Source organism: Brachionichthys hirsutus, chromosome 4 (genome assembly GCF_040956055.1).
Source record: "Brachionichthys hirsutus isolate HB-005 chromosome 4, CSIRO-AGI_Bhir_v1, whole genome shotgun sequence".
In the NCBI taxonomy this organism is placed as follows: Eukaryota; Metazoa; Chordata; class Actinopteri; order Lophiiformes; family Brachionichthyidae; genus Brachionichthys; species Brachionichthys hirsutus.
Genome location: NC_090900.1, coordinates 7314334 through 7330832, shown reverse-complemented (window position 1 = coordinate 7330832; position 16499 = coordinate 7314334). Strand labels below are relative to the sequence as shown.

Below are 16499 nucleotides of genomic sequence, written 5' to 3'. Positions count from 1 at the left end.
CTCTTGGTTGGTGATTGGTTGAAGGATAAGCGGGCAAGCCAATTACAGGTAGGGTAGGGCGGGCAATTGCAATTGCCATAGTAGGATTGTAAATTCGCTCACAGTAAAAGGCATGTCTTTCTGGGGGATGCGATGACGACAAAATAATCCGAAAATTGAAAACTTTACATTCGAAAGGGCTAGAGGGGAAACAAATGAAATATCAAGAATATAATATTAAACATATTTTACGGTGTTTCGCCAAATTTTAATTTAGTTTCCGCGGACATGATACTGAACACAAGGAAATGAACGTACAGACAAACCGAAAATTAGCAGAGCAAATAACTTTATTGATATTAAACAAACTGCATTTCAGTTAGTATGTTTATTCACTCTTCAATGCCCTATACGTAATAATTTGCAACTTATTCTGTGAAATTTTGAGCATTTATAGCCTTTACAGGTGCGATGCACTTCAGTCCTGTAGTCATGCATAACAATAAATGTTAGTGTTTTAAAGCTAAATGGTAAAATATAGAGCCAATGTATCAATGCATCAATTAAAAAAAAAAAAACATCTCGGGCTAGAAACAGAAGAGGTTAAGGAGGTCGACCCAGGTGAAGACACATGGAAGTAGTGAGGACATGAGTGGCTGGTGTTGGGAAGGACGATGCAAAGGGCAGGGTGAAGCGGAGAAGGTTGATTTGCTGTGACCCCTCACGGGACAAGCCGAAAGAGAAAGTAGCACTCTAGGGCTATCGAGAAAAATATGTCTTGCTGTTAAGCAATATATTTAATAGAAAATTGAGTATAAGGTGAGTTTAAGTGTGTGTGGTGAGTATTTTCACTCAAAATTCATCTACTTGTGATGTATCTGCCACGGACAAGACCACAGTTCTAAATAATTTTACATTATTTTTGAGACACATTTAAAAGTTTTCATGTATGTGAACACACACAATATATATGTTGATGCCTCGGCAATGCATAATATATTCTATATGTGGAATCATAAGCACAATCATTTTCCTTCATTCTCTGAAGAAAGCTGGTTGGTTAGTCAACAAAGTTGTTGCCGCACAGGGAACATAATTTAGAGTAAGATAGAAACAAATATGTTTTAATTATTTACATGTAGATTGATTATAAAAAGAAGGGGAAAAAAAAGGTTCCACTTTGTTGATCTAAATCAACATAAAAGCATGTAACACATACCGTTCATAGGTTACTCTCCAAAGCCCTGCTTGTTTGAATAAGCAGGCTTCAAAGGAAGATGATCTGCAGCCATGTTTAGATACTCAAAACTCTTCCCACCCCTCACCACTGCCATGCAGGGATCACTGAGTGGTGGTGAGTTCACATTTACCCCAGTCTGACTGGCAAAAAGTGTAGCTTTGACCAAAGTCTTTCTTTCTTCCCCACTAATCGCACCAAAATTCAGCTCAGTCAAACAAGACCAAGTGAAAGAACAGATACATTTTTGTCAGTAGTCAAAGAAGGCTGCTTCATCACTTCATCAGTGAAGCCGTCAGTTATGGTTAATCAAAGTCATCTCTCATGTCACAGTAGTTTTACATAAAGCTTGTTGGCTGGAGGCACTGAGAAATAATGGAACACAGACTGCCACACTGGTTGCATAAAATAGAAGGGCCCTACTGGTTACCATTAGATTTCAATTAGAACTAGGAGCATTTACATAGTTCCGCTTTTGGAAGACTGGGGCTGCACCTTAAACACAGTCCGAGTGAAAATTGGTCCTTACTGCAAAATTTCGATGGCAGTTTCAGGAAAGACTTGACAAGATTAGGTAGTAGTCTCATAAAAAAAAAATAGGAAAAAAATACATTACATGTATTGACATATATCTCTTTTAAAATAAATGAGCTCCAAAGCACAGCAAATCAAAATCAAATGAATGCTTCATTCATCTCACTGACTAGGCTTAAAAAAAAAGGGGGGGGGGGGGGACCTCTTTACATCCACACAAATATACTGAGAAGGCTAAGCGTGATAATAAGACTATTATAAAGTGGCTAAAGTTTTGACTTTTCATTTCTCAAATTAAATAATGAGTTTCTTTATGCATCGCCTTCAGGAGGAAAGCAGTGTATAGGAGTTGACATAGTACATGTTACTAAAAGTATTAGTAATCCAGACGATCCATCCAAGTTAATTCTCAATATTTTCAAGTGCAATCATCCAGTTGAAGGCAATGCTCAGTCCATTATATTGAGCTGTTTCTTCTATATAAAAAAAGAAAGAAAATGACATTTTCCTCTTATATAATACTACCGTACTTAACCATGAATATTGTTTTGCTGTAAGATAAATACCTTAGGACATTACGACTGTACAGATATCTGCTGATATAACTTTACTTCTAGTGTTCAAAGCAACAACAAAAAACTGACAAAAGCTCTTTCTAGAAATCTGGACCTGGCATTTTAAAATAATCCAGTCATTGTTGTGAGATCCCACGTCCATTCAAAGGATCATGCTCATAAAAGGGAGGATGTAAACATAAATGGTATCTTCCGCAGCCTGTGGATTATCTTGTATAACTGGATTATGAATATTGAACAGAGACACTGCTATTGTATTGTTTGGTACTTTTGAGTACCACAAGCAAACTGCTGTCTATAGCTCCAGTATATTCAAGAGAAGGCAGCCATCTCCAAAGCCGAAAGCTCAAATAGACGGTAAATCAGACCAAAGTAATTAAAGGGGATAACCAGAACTACTAGTATGTGGAAAAATATTCACCTTTGATTTGCGAGTGAATTGACCCTTTAAAAACACATACACTTCATAACACACAATAACAAAAACACTCAAATGTAACACAAACGTGTGTTGAGTTTATCAAATGACATCAGTTCTAGCTTATATTAGTGTATATTATCCACTGAGCTCATCACCCACACAAGTACAGACTTCTATGCCTGTGTAAAACAATGACTGTTTATCTTTCAACATCTGAGTGTTCAAGATGTGGAAAAATAGGTCACGTCGATAAGGGTGAGAAATGGGATGGATTTTTCTAGCCAAACGCATTTTCATCATTCCATAGCAGCTCATTGATCAGAAGACAAGGATTCCAGGGAAAGGGACGTTTTGTCTTCTTTGGTAGTTTTCCCCAAAACATCTACATTTAGCGTGCAATTGTTCAGGTTGAAACACTCATTTTCAGTTCTCTAAAAAAAAACAGACTTCACAAAAAATAAACATCTAAAACGCAAGTGAAATACTGGTCATTTCTATCGAAACAAAGGATATGTCATAAAGAAATGCCCATTATAAGTCACAAACAAGTCAATTAGAAAACATACAAGCATCAGACTGCCAGAAAGGTGCAAGAAATCAGTAAATCCTTTGATCTTTGATGCTCTGACAGGAAAATATGCAAATCTTGAGATTTGTATAATGCTAAATTAATTTCAGTTTCTGTAAGGTAGGTACAAATCTGTAAGAATGTAGTGCTAAGGCAAGGCTTGTATGATGCAAGTCACGTGTAACTAAAGAATACGACAGCTTTACACGAGCCCGCTGTTTTATACCGAGAGAGAAATGATTTCAAGGTTTTGTAGAGGACAACAGATTTGTGAACCAGTTTGCTGCCAATGAGGAACGTGGTCGTTTGTCCTCGGTTTGCTCCTCTCCATCGGGGAGCAGGAACTGAGTGGAAGCGATTGATGTGGGCGATCCAAGAGAGGGTGCCAAGCCGCCGCTTTCCCCCGCCTCCTTGGGGGAGTCAAAATGCCACGAGCTCTGCGGTTTGTAGCCCCCAGTATTAGCAGCCTGGGGTGCTAGGAAAGGCTCGGGTGAAGCTTCATCTTCAATTTGGCCTCTGTGTTGCATTTGAGGTTGGTAACCCCCTCCTCCATCCCCACAGCTGATTGGCGGATCAGCCTGTGGCTGCTGGCCCTTAGAGGAGCCTTGCGGATCCATTGGCCACACCAAAGAAGACCCTGAGGTCTGGATCCCTGTGTATGTCACATCAGTGCATGCCGAGTCCCAAGATGAAGCCGAAGAATCAGAGGAGTCGGGGAAACGTGGCCGTATGGGCCTCTCATCTACCACTTGGTTGTAGTAGCGCAATGACGTCGGCTCATCTGTGTCAACTGGCTCGTCTCCTATCCTCTGCTCCTCTTCATCCTCCTCTTCTTCTGGAATGACGACGAGCATTTCTTTACTTGAATCAAACTCGGGCTTTTCTACAATATGGACCATGCTGTGTGGAGATGGCTTGACATCCAAAGGCCCCTGGAAGACACAGGATGATTAAACATTTAACTGAGTCAGCGCAAACTCCCGATGGAGGATGGCAAAATACACATTCGGAGTTTATTTGTGAGGATCTGGTTGGATTAGACGGATTACCCGAGTTCTCGACCAATCACCAGACAGCTTGGGCTCAGGTATGTCTGGATAGAATGCTTTTTTCACCCTGTTGATAAAGCAAAAATACTTTTGAGACATATATAATAATCAAAAGTCTAAAGATATTCACATAACTGAAAGGATAGAGGCAGAGTCATCAGGATTGTGGCCCAACAGTCTCACCAGTTCCTTTTCTTGTAGCAAATGAAGGTGACAATGACCAGGAATAAGGCCATGGTTCCCAGAGCCGCCAAAATTTCTAGGATCAGCCAATCACCTGATAAAAAAAAAAAACAGCTGTATCGTATATCATGGTACTTTTGACGTCTCCACTGTCAAGGAAAGACAAGTGAATTTATTCTAAACAAGCTCTATATCACAGGCCAACAGCTCATTTCCCTGGAAATACTAGAGAAACGCTAAAACAAAAATACAAATACAATAAAAATATATTTACTTACTATACTTGTTTTTAGGCAAGTTAGCTCAAAGCCACGCCAATAAAACTGGCACGGTTACAAAAATGACACAAACATTCAGTGCAGTGACTGATAGGTTATAAAGGTCTGCACTAATCTGTCCCCTCTGAACTGAGCATCATCGAATGTAACGCAGCTTCACAGGCACACGGTAATCAGAATGTAATCTGAGACTCAACAATGAGAATTCAGATTATTATTTTTTTCAGAGTGAAAACTCAACCCAAGTGAAGATAAAGCAATCATCTATTTAGAGGAGCATCATCTGCTGCCTCAAATATTATTACATCATACAATGATGAATCGTTAACATCATTTGCATACCATATGGCTGCAGCCCTATGGACGCAGTGGCACCTGTGCCCTCGCCTGCAGCGGTGTAGGCCTTGACAGTAAATTTATAGCTGCCCACAGCGAAACCTTTTACTTCGTAGTTTCTGGCTTCTGGGTCTGAAAGATTGGCTGCTCAAAGGACAGAGCAAAGAGGGGAAAGCAAGAGATGCACCGGTGAGGAGGAGTCTAATAGGGTACAAACACATATTTGATTGTCATGTACCGACTGTAATTGCACATTTACCTAGAAGTGTGATCTGGGAGCCGTTGCTGATGTAAATGTTGTAGCCTAAAATAACGCCTCTTCTGTTGACCACCGGGATCTCTCCCCATGTGAGGACAATGTTAGAGTCCTTCTGCTGGACCGACATCGGGACAGGACTGGAAGGGACTATAGGAATCGCACGTAAAGGAAGAGGGAAAAACAGAGTAGTGTTGAAGTGGCGAGAATGATATTCAGCAATTAAAATAAAATGAATAAATACAAAATAAAAATGACAAAAAACCAAGACAAGTGTCATTCTCACCCATCTCGAGCATGTATCCCTGCCAACGCTGAAGCAGCTCTGGGGGCTCTGAGGAGCAGCTATAGAGGGAGAAGTTGTACCTCACGCCGTGCTGGAAGTTGGCTGATTGAAAAGAAAGAAGATGTGCAATTTAAATTTTGAATGGCCTTTATTGACATACACAAAAGACTTAGATTTATGTTTATGTGGGAGGAAAGATTTACATCTTCAACGGGCAGAAACAACAGGGGGGGGTGGAGAGATACTGCAGGTTTTAGCTTGTTTTGCCTTTATTTCCACAAACTCCGGCGATTTGTTTTCAAGGCTGGCTTACCTGACTCAATGGAAACATTATTGCTTCTAGCAGCCACTTTGATCCAGTCCACAGGGCAGTCCCAGACGCAGGAGGCGTCATGCCATTCCACCACATAGCCACAGGTGGCGTTGGCATGGCTCTGCCAGAGCAGGGGGGAACTCAGGCGAGAGACGGCAGGAGGCTCCACATCTGGAAGAAGACGCATTCATGTACAAACTATATGAGGCATCCACTGTTCTCTAAAGTTAACTGTTGTAAAAAAAACAACAACAAAAAAACCCTGTACCTGTCAAATGTAGAGGCAGGCGCACACTTCCAGGCTGAGACACCCCAGCGTCGTTCTTGGCAATAACGGTGACTTTGTCAACACCAAAGGTAGCTATTTGTGTGAGGTTGAATGTGGCAGCAGATGCATTTGGTGAATTCATTTCTGTGTGCTGTACATTTTCTCCAGGGCTCCAGAAAGTAACTTCATAACCTGCGAGGTGACCGTGGATCTGTCTGCGAGTCAGAGGCTAGAGAACAATCATGTGAAAAGGAAAGAAAGGAGGGGGGCGGGAGAGAAAGGCAAAAACTGAAGTTTAACGGAATAACTGACAGCCAAAGCATGCATGTCTTCTGATTTTGGCAAAGGTAAACATGCTGTAAATCTATTTGTGCTCTCTCTCTATAAAAAAAAGAAAACGTTTCATTTATAAATCTGCCATTAAAATCTAAAGACAACAAAATAGAAAAAACTACCTTCCAAAGGATCTGCCCAGTGTTGTCTCTGTTCATCCACACCCACACATCAGGAGCATCTGGAACTGAGAGAAAAGAAAATGGTGCACTTCAACTACTGAAAGATTCATCAATAAAGACATTTGTCATCAGTGCCAGCCCCAGATCACTTAGATTTCTGTTCAAATAAAGTCAGAATAAAATACTAACCAGCAGAGCTGGTTCTCATGGAAAGACTTTGACTCCAGTCTCCCCACTTCCAGAAGTTCTCGTGGGCACAGCAGCGGACTTTAACGCTGTAATCCTCATAAGGATGCAGGTCTGATAGAACCACTGACTGCAGACCCACACCGGAGAAGTTACTCTGGAACAAAGGATTCGATTTCATTATTGTTTGGTACATTGATGATGACACAAATGAAGAAAGCATGCATTTGTTAACGTTAATGCAGTAGGTCATTCATCAAAAATAAAAACATTGTACTGTACTGTGCAAACAGAAAGCATTAGCGATACATAAACAGGAGAGACCTAGAAAAGAGCTGTATATAGAGACAGACCAATAGGAGAGGGGTCTTCCCCTGCATCAGGCACGCACACAACTCACCTTTCTTTTGTACTCATGGGATGCAAGCTCTACCTGGCAGACAAGAGCCAGGGACAAATAGCTGTTGTGTTCCCACTGCCACAATATGGTGGCATTCCAGGCATGGACCACTGACGTTAGCTTAACGGGTGCAACTGGATGCACTGTAGAAAAAGCGTATGAGTGTACTTCATAACTATGTTTAAAATCAACAATAATCATCAATAGCGTGTGTCCATTGATTCTGATGATAATGATGCACCCACCTCTGTGACTGAGTTCAGCAAAGTCAGTGAGGCTATACTGGCCAAGAGGATTTACAGCCACCAGAGTCCAGTTACCGTCCCACTGGCTGAAAGTGCAGTTTTTCTCTGCTCGACTTTGAACGCCTCCATTACAAGCCCTGAAAAAAAGAATTAAAAAAGAAAAAGCAACGTTGCGTGAATATCAGAACGATAAAATACAACAGCTTCAAATGCTTAGTCTAAAAGCAAGCGATGCAGACACATCCCCAAACATTCATTACGCAACTTCTCTCCTGATCATCCAGACAATTACAGTAAAAGGTTTGGCCAACAGCCAATCCACTCTCCGCATTCAACGGAGACTAAGTGCTTTAGACTTCTTGTCATCATCCTTATCCTTTTCGAGATAGAAAACACTGCGCACACAACACGATGGAGGGGTATGCAATGAGAAGCCAATGCACCAGTAGACAACTTCTCCATTCCTTCGGTGAACCATGTAGTTACAAAGGATTGAGGATAAAAAAAAATGTAATCATTAATTCTCCTCTTTCAACTTTGGACGATTTTGGGTGGTTGATTTTCAGGTGTTTCCCATTAAAGATGATCAAACTTCCTACATTAAGGAGGGAGTGCAAAATGAAAATGAGTGCTGGGTACCAAGTTGAGTCAGGCGGTGTGGAGTCATACCGTGCTTTCACTCCTAACCCGCTTGGTGTGCTTGGAGTTTGTGTTGGTTCGTTAATTTGGCGTTAGAGCCGTCACATTATCTCTGGTGTCCGCTTCATCAGCGTACCAGGACCGCCTGGGAAGGTGCGTCTGCTACAACTAAATCCTTGCGGTGTTAGGGATTGGGTTGTTATAACATCTTGTGATAGTAGATGTGTCCTTTTGTCATTAATATTAAAATCTATGCCACTGTTAAATCCCTAAGATTTGAAAAATGTGTCTTGTCTGACTGATGGAATATTAGGGTTGTTGCTACAACACAGGGTTACACAACGAGATAAAACGTTGTAGTTCTACACATAAAGAACACAAACACAGGTAACTGCATTTTGAATAGCATGAGAAATGAAATAAACAAATCTATACGAATGAAAATGTAAGCAAATGTTTCATTAGTAAAAACAGGAGCAAGATAGTACAAATTTAAAAAAAACGTCCATCAACTTTGACTGCATTGAAGTACTATGCATCACTGATGGACACGTCCACCCCCCCACCCCCCCCCCGTGCTCCGACTGTTTAGACCACGGTTCCATCAGTTGAGTGCACCAGACTGATTCAATATTCTGTGGTGGAGAAACGCTTATGTACAGCGATGCACACAACAGCCTCGCTTTCTCTATCGTTTGGCCCGAGTCCCGTTTCATTTAGCTGCAACCTGATATCAGTGAGGAGAAATGAGATAGAACGTTCTCATGCTGGATCTCTTTCGGCTGCTCCTGAAGTGGCGTGGCTTGTTTTTACTGAACAGTGTCACTACCAGAAATCATTATAAATATAATTCCCTACATACAGTTCAAACCAGCTTCAACCACATTTCCAATGTGGAAGGGGGGAAAAAGCAGCATGTTTGAAAGAGCTATCACTGTTGTGTGAATAAGTGTCTTTGCAAAGTTCTGTTACCGAGCAGAAACATAGTCCAGGTGTCAGGTCCGGTTACAGCCCAGGGGATGCTTAGCCCTTTGCATTATTAATCTAAATTTGCTTTAGAGTACGGTACCTCTTGTTCACAGAGTAGCGTGTTCTTCGCTTGCCGTACAAGTGAGTGTTTCGTCCTGCGTTCCACCGACACACCGCTGAGGTGAGGTCCCGAGTCTCGCACACAAAATCACTCGGCAGTGGTGGATCTGGGAAAGGGGACAACCCTTATTTAAAACCCCCCTCATACAGATACAAAAATAAAAATAACAGTTTTATAGAACTGATTAAAATTAAAGGTTCATTAAACAACTAATTAATAGGAAAACACACAACCTTCATTGTTTTTCTTCAATGTCATCTTCAAATCTTGGGACTAATGTACATTTCAAATTGACCCATTTGGTGCCATCTATCTATATTTTCCGCTCTCATAACAATCATTCACACTTCAGTTCTGATCCTTCCAGGTATTTGTCTTACATCCAACAAACACAACCGATCCAACCAGCTTAGACTCCAGGTCATTCAGACAGATGATGTTGGTTCCCGTCTCGCGTGAGACTCGCTGATTAACAATCGTGGTGGCGTAGCTTCGCCTGCTCAGCCGTGTTGTGTTCATGACTGTATTGTCGGCCAGGATGGTACCAAAGTGCTTCCCCTCTTCAACAATGCAACAGAAGGTGGTGTTGGCCCCCACAGGTACAACTCTGTCTTGTGGGTACATCTGGAATTTCTCATTGTTAGGAAGATCGTTTCCTGAAAAGGACGAGTGAGGGAAGATTGTTTAAAATGTAGAAATTAGGAGACAAATGGGGAGAGGGACAGATAAGCTATATCTGTGTACAGGGGAATGTCATTTGATTTGCTTGAGAGAGAGGATCGAAAATGGCCTTTGTTCCCATTGGATGAAAAAAAGAAATCGGTATTTGTGTTTGTCTCTAATTACAGAGGTGCTATAATAGATAGTATAATGGTGTAATTGCTGTCCCTCTTACCTTGCAGTATTTGCGTGTCGCTCCATTCACTTGTTGCCTGGCCGTCTCGAGAGCGGATTCTGACAGACAGCGAGGTGCACTCCAGTGGTTCGGCTGAGGTCCCGTTCCACTGGTGCCGACCACTCGCCTGGCTTACAGCCGCAAACAACGTCTCCTACATTCCACATACGGAAAACACAGACACGGAGAAAGCAGGAAACAAAATAAGGGCATGTGAATTATTATATTATAATGAAATCATCATTATAACCTGTGACATACATACTTCCGTCAAAGGCAGAGGCAAACTGACTAAATACGGCACTGAAACGGCTTTTAAAGTTGACATACCAGCGAATACGAGTTTTCTCTGTGGATGTAGGGATAAATAAAACTAACAGCATAAACCGCTGATTTTTTTATCCATAAAAACATGACACATTTACATTTTAACCACACAGTTGTTCAAAATAAGTAGAGAAATGCTCTCACGTAGAAGACGCTTTCATTGAGTTCAGTTCTTTGAATCATGAGGTCAAATGTTGTGGCTGCTCCTCCCAGCCAGGAGATGAATAGTTGCTGCGTGAACATGTTTGTTGAGAGGCTCACCTGCTTGGGTACAGTAAGTGCTAGACAAAAAAAAAAGGTAAAAATAGAGAGGGCGTGATTATGGAATTTAACCTGCAACAATCAACAGAGTCAAACCCAGTGTGAACCAGCACCACAGAATCAAAGAGCAAAATTCAACCTGCATTAACAGCCAACATCATGATCCAGATGTTGAGGGTATGATGAGGATGCTGTTTAGTACTCACTATCTTTGCCATGGCTGTGTGTAGCCGTGAGGCTCAGGAGAACACAGATGAGCCAGACGGGGATGCAGTTAAGCTTTGAGTGAGGCATGATCGGCTGGCCGGGTCCCTGTCTGCAGGTCTGAAGGGGGCTTTCCTCTCCACTACAGCGACAACATGCTGGACATCCTGACAGCAAAGACACGCGAAGAACACGCCTTTAGGAAAAACACAGCAGAAGAGAGAAATGGCAAATGTACAGTGAATGCAAGACTTCTGGTAAAACACAAGTAAAACAAAAAAGAAAAAAGGTCGCCATCTAAAAGTTAAACCAAATTAAAGGTGAGCTGGTTTATACCATGTTGTCAGGTTGAGGGCAGCCGTTGTAAAACTGTGACAACGCGGTGGAAGGTCAACATGAGTACATATTTATAGACTACTCTGGCATTTACTTTCGTTTCTTGCAATGTTTCTGGAGATTTGGATTCTCTGCTCTCTCACACATATATTTACAATAATTCCTCACCAGCATTGTCTGCTCCAAGCAAACAGTGCTCGAAATACTACTTTAGAAAACAAACAAACCCACAAGCCTGCAGCAGGCTGGATGTTTAAACAGTCAGAGAAGGTTATCTATTTAACTTTGCCTTGCTCCAGAGCACCTCGGCAGTGCTCTGGAGGGAGACAGGCCCCTCTTGGGTTTTTGTCTGGCCTGGTGACCCTCCGCTTCCCAACCCAAGTACGAACCCACTGATCCACTTACATTTGGTGGCTTCATTTCACATATAAATATTTTGGTACTATCCAACGTCAAGTTGTTGTTTTTATGATACCTGTATTTCACTGGGTTAAATACTTTTGCAAGTTGTGGCATGTAATTGTTTGGTTTGCTGCAAGGTGAGGTCGTCTAGCCATGCGTGCTCTTCAGCTCAAAACCCTGCCACTATTTCACAATTCAAACTTCCCTGAAATAACACCAGCGATTAGAAGCACTTAGTTGGAAACAATAAATCATGCCAGGGCAAATCCCAACTGAAACAGGTTAGAGCAGCTGATCTAGAAGACGACTGCAACCGACTCTCTGTATTCATACGAGTGCAGTAATAATTCATATAAACTTGAAGCGGTTTGATGTGATAGTAACAACATGGGGATATGCTGCATCGGAAAAGTATAGAAACAGTTTACACTCGTGGAAAACTTGAAAACTTTCAAGTTTGGCTGACTTCCTGCGTCCCCTGAGGGGTCACCACAGCAAATCAACGTTCTCCACTTCACCCTGCCCTTTGCATCGTCCTCCCCAACACCAGCCACTCTCATGTCCTCCCTCACTACGTCCATGTATCTTCTCCTGGGTCGGCCTCTAGCCCCGTTCCCTGGCAGTTCCATCCACAGCATCCTTCTACTGATATAGACCCCGTCGAAGTCATCGAAGTCTGGCCTCTTGCCAATGAAATAATCGGATTACAGAATTATAATTAAAAGGTATTAAAGGATTTAGAAATACATTTTAATCGGACTGGCATGCTGAAAAAAAATGCATGAAGAGTTTGCCTGTATGAGAAGAAACCATACATTTGCTGCTCTCGCTACAAACACAAGGAAAATATCTCCACCCCTTGTTGAAACAGAAAAAAAAGATGTTGCAATAAAAGTGCCTTCTGATCCGTATCCTTGGTTTTCATGAGTGAGCATGTGCGTACATTTGCACGTAATAATCTGTTGTCTGTTTATGTGTCACCAACATTCTGCTGTGCTGCTCAACTAGTTCCACTTAGGACAGGTTTGAACAGGAGCCCCAGCTTGGTAGCTTTATGACTGGAGCTCTCAAGGTAATCGTATTGCCTCCGACAAGGAGGTCATGTTTTGGTTTGTCTGTCTGTTACCAAGATAACTAGAAAGGTTACTGACTGATCTTGATGAAATGTTCGAAATGTTGGGAATGTGACCAGGAACACACGATTACATTTTGATGATGATCCAGAACATATCCTGGGTCACGTTTAAATGTTTGGTAACATTGCAGTAAATGGATCTTCAAAATGTGTTCAATATCTCAGTTGATTATTGATGTTTATTGAATTTGACACAATCGAGTAGGGTGGGGATCTCTATCGTACGACTGAATTTCATCTGTATCGGATCCAGATTGCGGATATTATCGAGATTTTTCCCCCAAAACAAAATGGGGGTACACTTGCTTTTCGGCCTACTGTGCATTTAATATTAGAGATAGAGATTTCTAACAAGCGTCGTCTTACAGCTGAGTCAATTCCACATTGGAGCATGTCAACGGATCTATTCTATCCGTCTATAGAGACTCACCGAGTGTTTTTCTACTTTGTAATGTGGCCATTGTATACCTCATGAAACACGAGACATTTTCTCTGCATCTGGTTCTGTAAAGAGTGATAACTCAGTGCTTGAGATGTATTAAAAATTTAAAAAACAGATATCCATCATTGGAAATGCAATAGGTTTAGGACAGAGAAACACTGCTTTTCAGCTAAATGTCCAAAAACAAATATTCCATTTGTAGCAACATGTAACTTATGTTAACGTTTCTTAATTATGTTGTTTACATTTACTTTACAAATATATCTACTTAGTCTTCCAAAAAAATGACTGGCTGGATGACACACAGATTCCAGGGAAGTGAAAGTCTAAATCACGGGAAAGTACAGCACAACATATTTTAGCCTCCTTATCTAAGTGCCTCCCAAATGTTTCCAAATCACAGGCTAGTTTAGCATCATTTGTATCGAGTCTCTGGTAAAAGACAGGATGCAAGCACAAGGAAAGTCTACCATTTTAGAAACAAGAGGATTTGTATAGAATAAAAACAGAGAATAAATATCTGTGTAGTTCAGAAAGTAATATTCTATGCCGGAGGACTCCTGAAAAGCTATAAGTGTAGAAAGAGGACTGTTACAAATACGTATACCGGTAATGTAAACACAGCCATTTCTGTGGGGGATAAAAGACTTAAAAATGATAACTCTTATTTTGATTTCTTGATTTCAAATTAGTTGACTAGATTTGGGAACCACATTTGGTGCTGCTAAATCCCACGTTGGGGTAGAATTTATTTTAATCAAAGCCATAAATCATGTTCCTCCCTTAACAAACAACAGAAAAAAGCGTATGGACGGGAAGCGGGAAAAACACAGCCATAGATTCCGGGAAATCTTACCAAGAAACTGATAGCCACAAATGCACACAGACACACAAATCAATACTTCTGTACTGTGTTCTGGTTGTTGTCCTTGTACCACTAATCAATATGGCCACAAACAATAAAAAAAACACAAGTACACAGTTGAAAACATAATGTGTGTACCTGCAGTTGCCTGACTAACATTAAAAACAGTCCCAGGGAACAAAACCTTGCTGTTATTTGGGTTTGTCCACCTCTCTGCACTGGACTTCAACACTTTTCTGTTTGATTCTTCAGCTGCAAGAGGCAGCCTGTTGGAGTAACCCATGGAAACTGCCCAGTGATGCAATCGTTTCTCAGAATTCCCTCAAACGGCCTCATTTCAAGCATGCCAAGCCAAGGTTGAAAAAGTCTACACTCAAATACACAACCAACGACACTGTAAAACAACCATCCTCGCAGACACACACTTTTTGATTATTTTACTTTCCAGCACCACAAAAAGCAATATGTTATCGCCCCACAGCAGGAATGTCCTCAGCTGCACACAGCTGTCAAACTTACTGACTTGACACAGCTTTGCCTTCCATCAATACCATTAATGCTGACTGTTGGGCCTTATCTGCAAAATGCATTTGCTTTAGAATCTAAAGTATCAAGTGAAAAGTTACCCCAAAACTGAACCAAAACCAGGAAAAAAAGAAAAAAAGGAATCTGAGCCAAAATGAAACTATCACAGCTTGGAAAGAAAGAAATAAGTCATGGAAAACAATGTTAAATTGTCATCTAAATAGATATCTGATTTCCATGAAACCAAAACGATAAGAATTGCAGTGTTTCCCCCCCCAAAAAAAATAATAAACCAAAAAGAATATGCAAAACTTGTGATGTGCCGTCTTAACTAAAGGTGTGTGGGATGTTAGCTGAAAAAAGAAACCCTGGCTCAAATCGATATGCGTCTGTTCTCGGCCTCCTTTCAGCAATGCCACCGGAGCCGAAGGAATAAGCACACAGCCCCTCTGATACGCTGAATGAGTGGAGTGGCTTTAGAAACAGGAGCTCAAGTTACTGCCAATTATGTTTGACCTTAAAATGGCAAGGGGACCGGATGCTCGCCAGAGAGCACGTAAAATAAAAAAACAAAACACATGGCTAGGAGATGATTGTCTGTGTGGAATGTCGGTTCTCTGACCTCAGTCAAGGAGGGACATTCAGTCCTCTGTGTGTCCTTTTGGTCATCAACCGAACAAGATTTCCGTTTCCCCTTTCCAATGAAATCAAATCTTGGCATCATCAGAAAGTGGGTGAAAAACCTCCACCAAAGATATAAGTTAGTTGAAATGCTTTAAGAGGGGTTTTTCTCTCTTCTAAAGATTATCTTAATGTAATTAGGAATGGATATAAATGGCAAAGTGACTCGTAATAATGAAAACATTCAAACAAGGTTGTTGTTGTCTTGCCACGACCGTTTAGTGTTCTTTGGATTGAGCCATAGCAGTGCTTAGCATGAAAGCTAACATAGGATGACAGCATATTCGCTCAGTAAAGAAACATTAGGAAAATTAAAACACAAACAGCCCTTGTTTATTTTTTAAAATTAAAGTAAAATTAAAATGCCAATAGTTCCATCATGTGACTCAGACTTTGTTATTACTAACAAATTGAATTTATGACTTTTGCTCCATTACGAAAAGTGAAGAGGGTTCGTTATAGACAGTGTCTTCTTATAAAGTAAAGCTTAGTATCAACAGTCTTACTCCAGTAGATTCTCCAGAGCATGGTTCAGACAGAGTTCATTCTACAAATAAACAAGCGACATGACTGAAGGGTGGCTGAGCCCGACGGCAGCGCCATATCTAGAGACGCCCCTGGAATCAAAGATACATCATGAAACGAAACATGCCCACGTTTGGATCAAAGCGAGACAGTAATCCTGCCCGTGAGTAACGGGGCGGCAGATAGCGATGGATAATACGTCATCAATCAGATTTATCTGTCATTTTAACAACAATTTATCGAGTGGGACCGTGTTTTTGGACCGTCCCGAGCTGAAAAGAATTTTAAATTCACTGAGCTGCCAAAACCACACCACAGTCCACTGGAAAACCACGGCTCGTTTACAGACGGTGCCTCCCAACGAACTAAACGCTGTCCCGAGTTCACGTAGAAAATTACCTGAGAAATCCTCTTCACTGTTATTTCTGATCAATATCCAATAACCCCGTCTATTGATATTCCGCCCCCGCACGCAGTTCTTGGACCATTCCAAGCGGGCTCAAGGATAGGTTTGGATGACTGGAAAACAGTGGAGCAGGCGATTAGATTGACGTCTCTGAGGACCAATGGGCTTCGAGTATTCGGTGTGGGGAGGGCGGGGGG

The 16499-nt window shown here is 41.4% G+C and overlaps 1 protein-coding gene across 1 annotated transcript; it reads right to left on the bottom strand.

Moving 5' to 3' along the window:
- Window positions 1-243: 243 nt before the first annotated feature.
- lifra (LIF receptor subunit alpha a) lies at window positions 244-16371 on the bottom strand. Its single transcript, XM_068760991.1, has 18 exons — window positions 16296-16371; window positions 10988-11152; window positions 10665-10801; window positions 10194-10347; window positions 9679-9954; window positions 9278-9404; window positions 7570-7706; window positions 7325-7467; window positions 6928-7081; window positions 6739-6803; window positions 6284-6512; window positions 6016-6186; window positions 5703-5804; window positions 5420-5566; window positions 5167-5304; window positions 4547-4640; window positions 4364-4430; window positions 244-4246 (listed from the first exon to the last, which is right to left on the bottom strand). Exons 2-18 carry the CDS (start codon window positions 11073-11075, stop codon window positions 3557-3559), a joined length of 2919 nt encoding a protein of 972 aa, XP_068617092.1. The 5' UTR covers window positions 11076-11152; window positions 16296-16371; the 3' UTR covers window positions 244-3556.
- Between the last annotated feature and the right edge of the window lie 128 nt (window positions 16372-16499).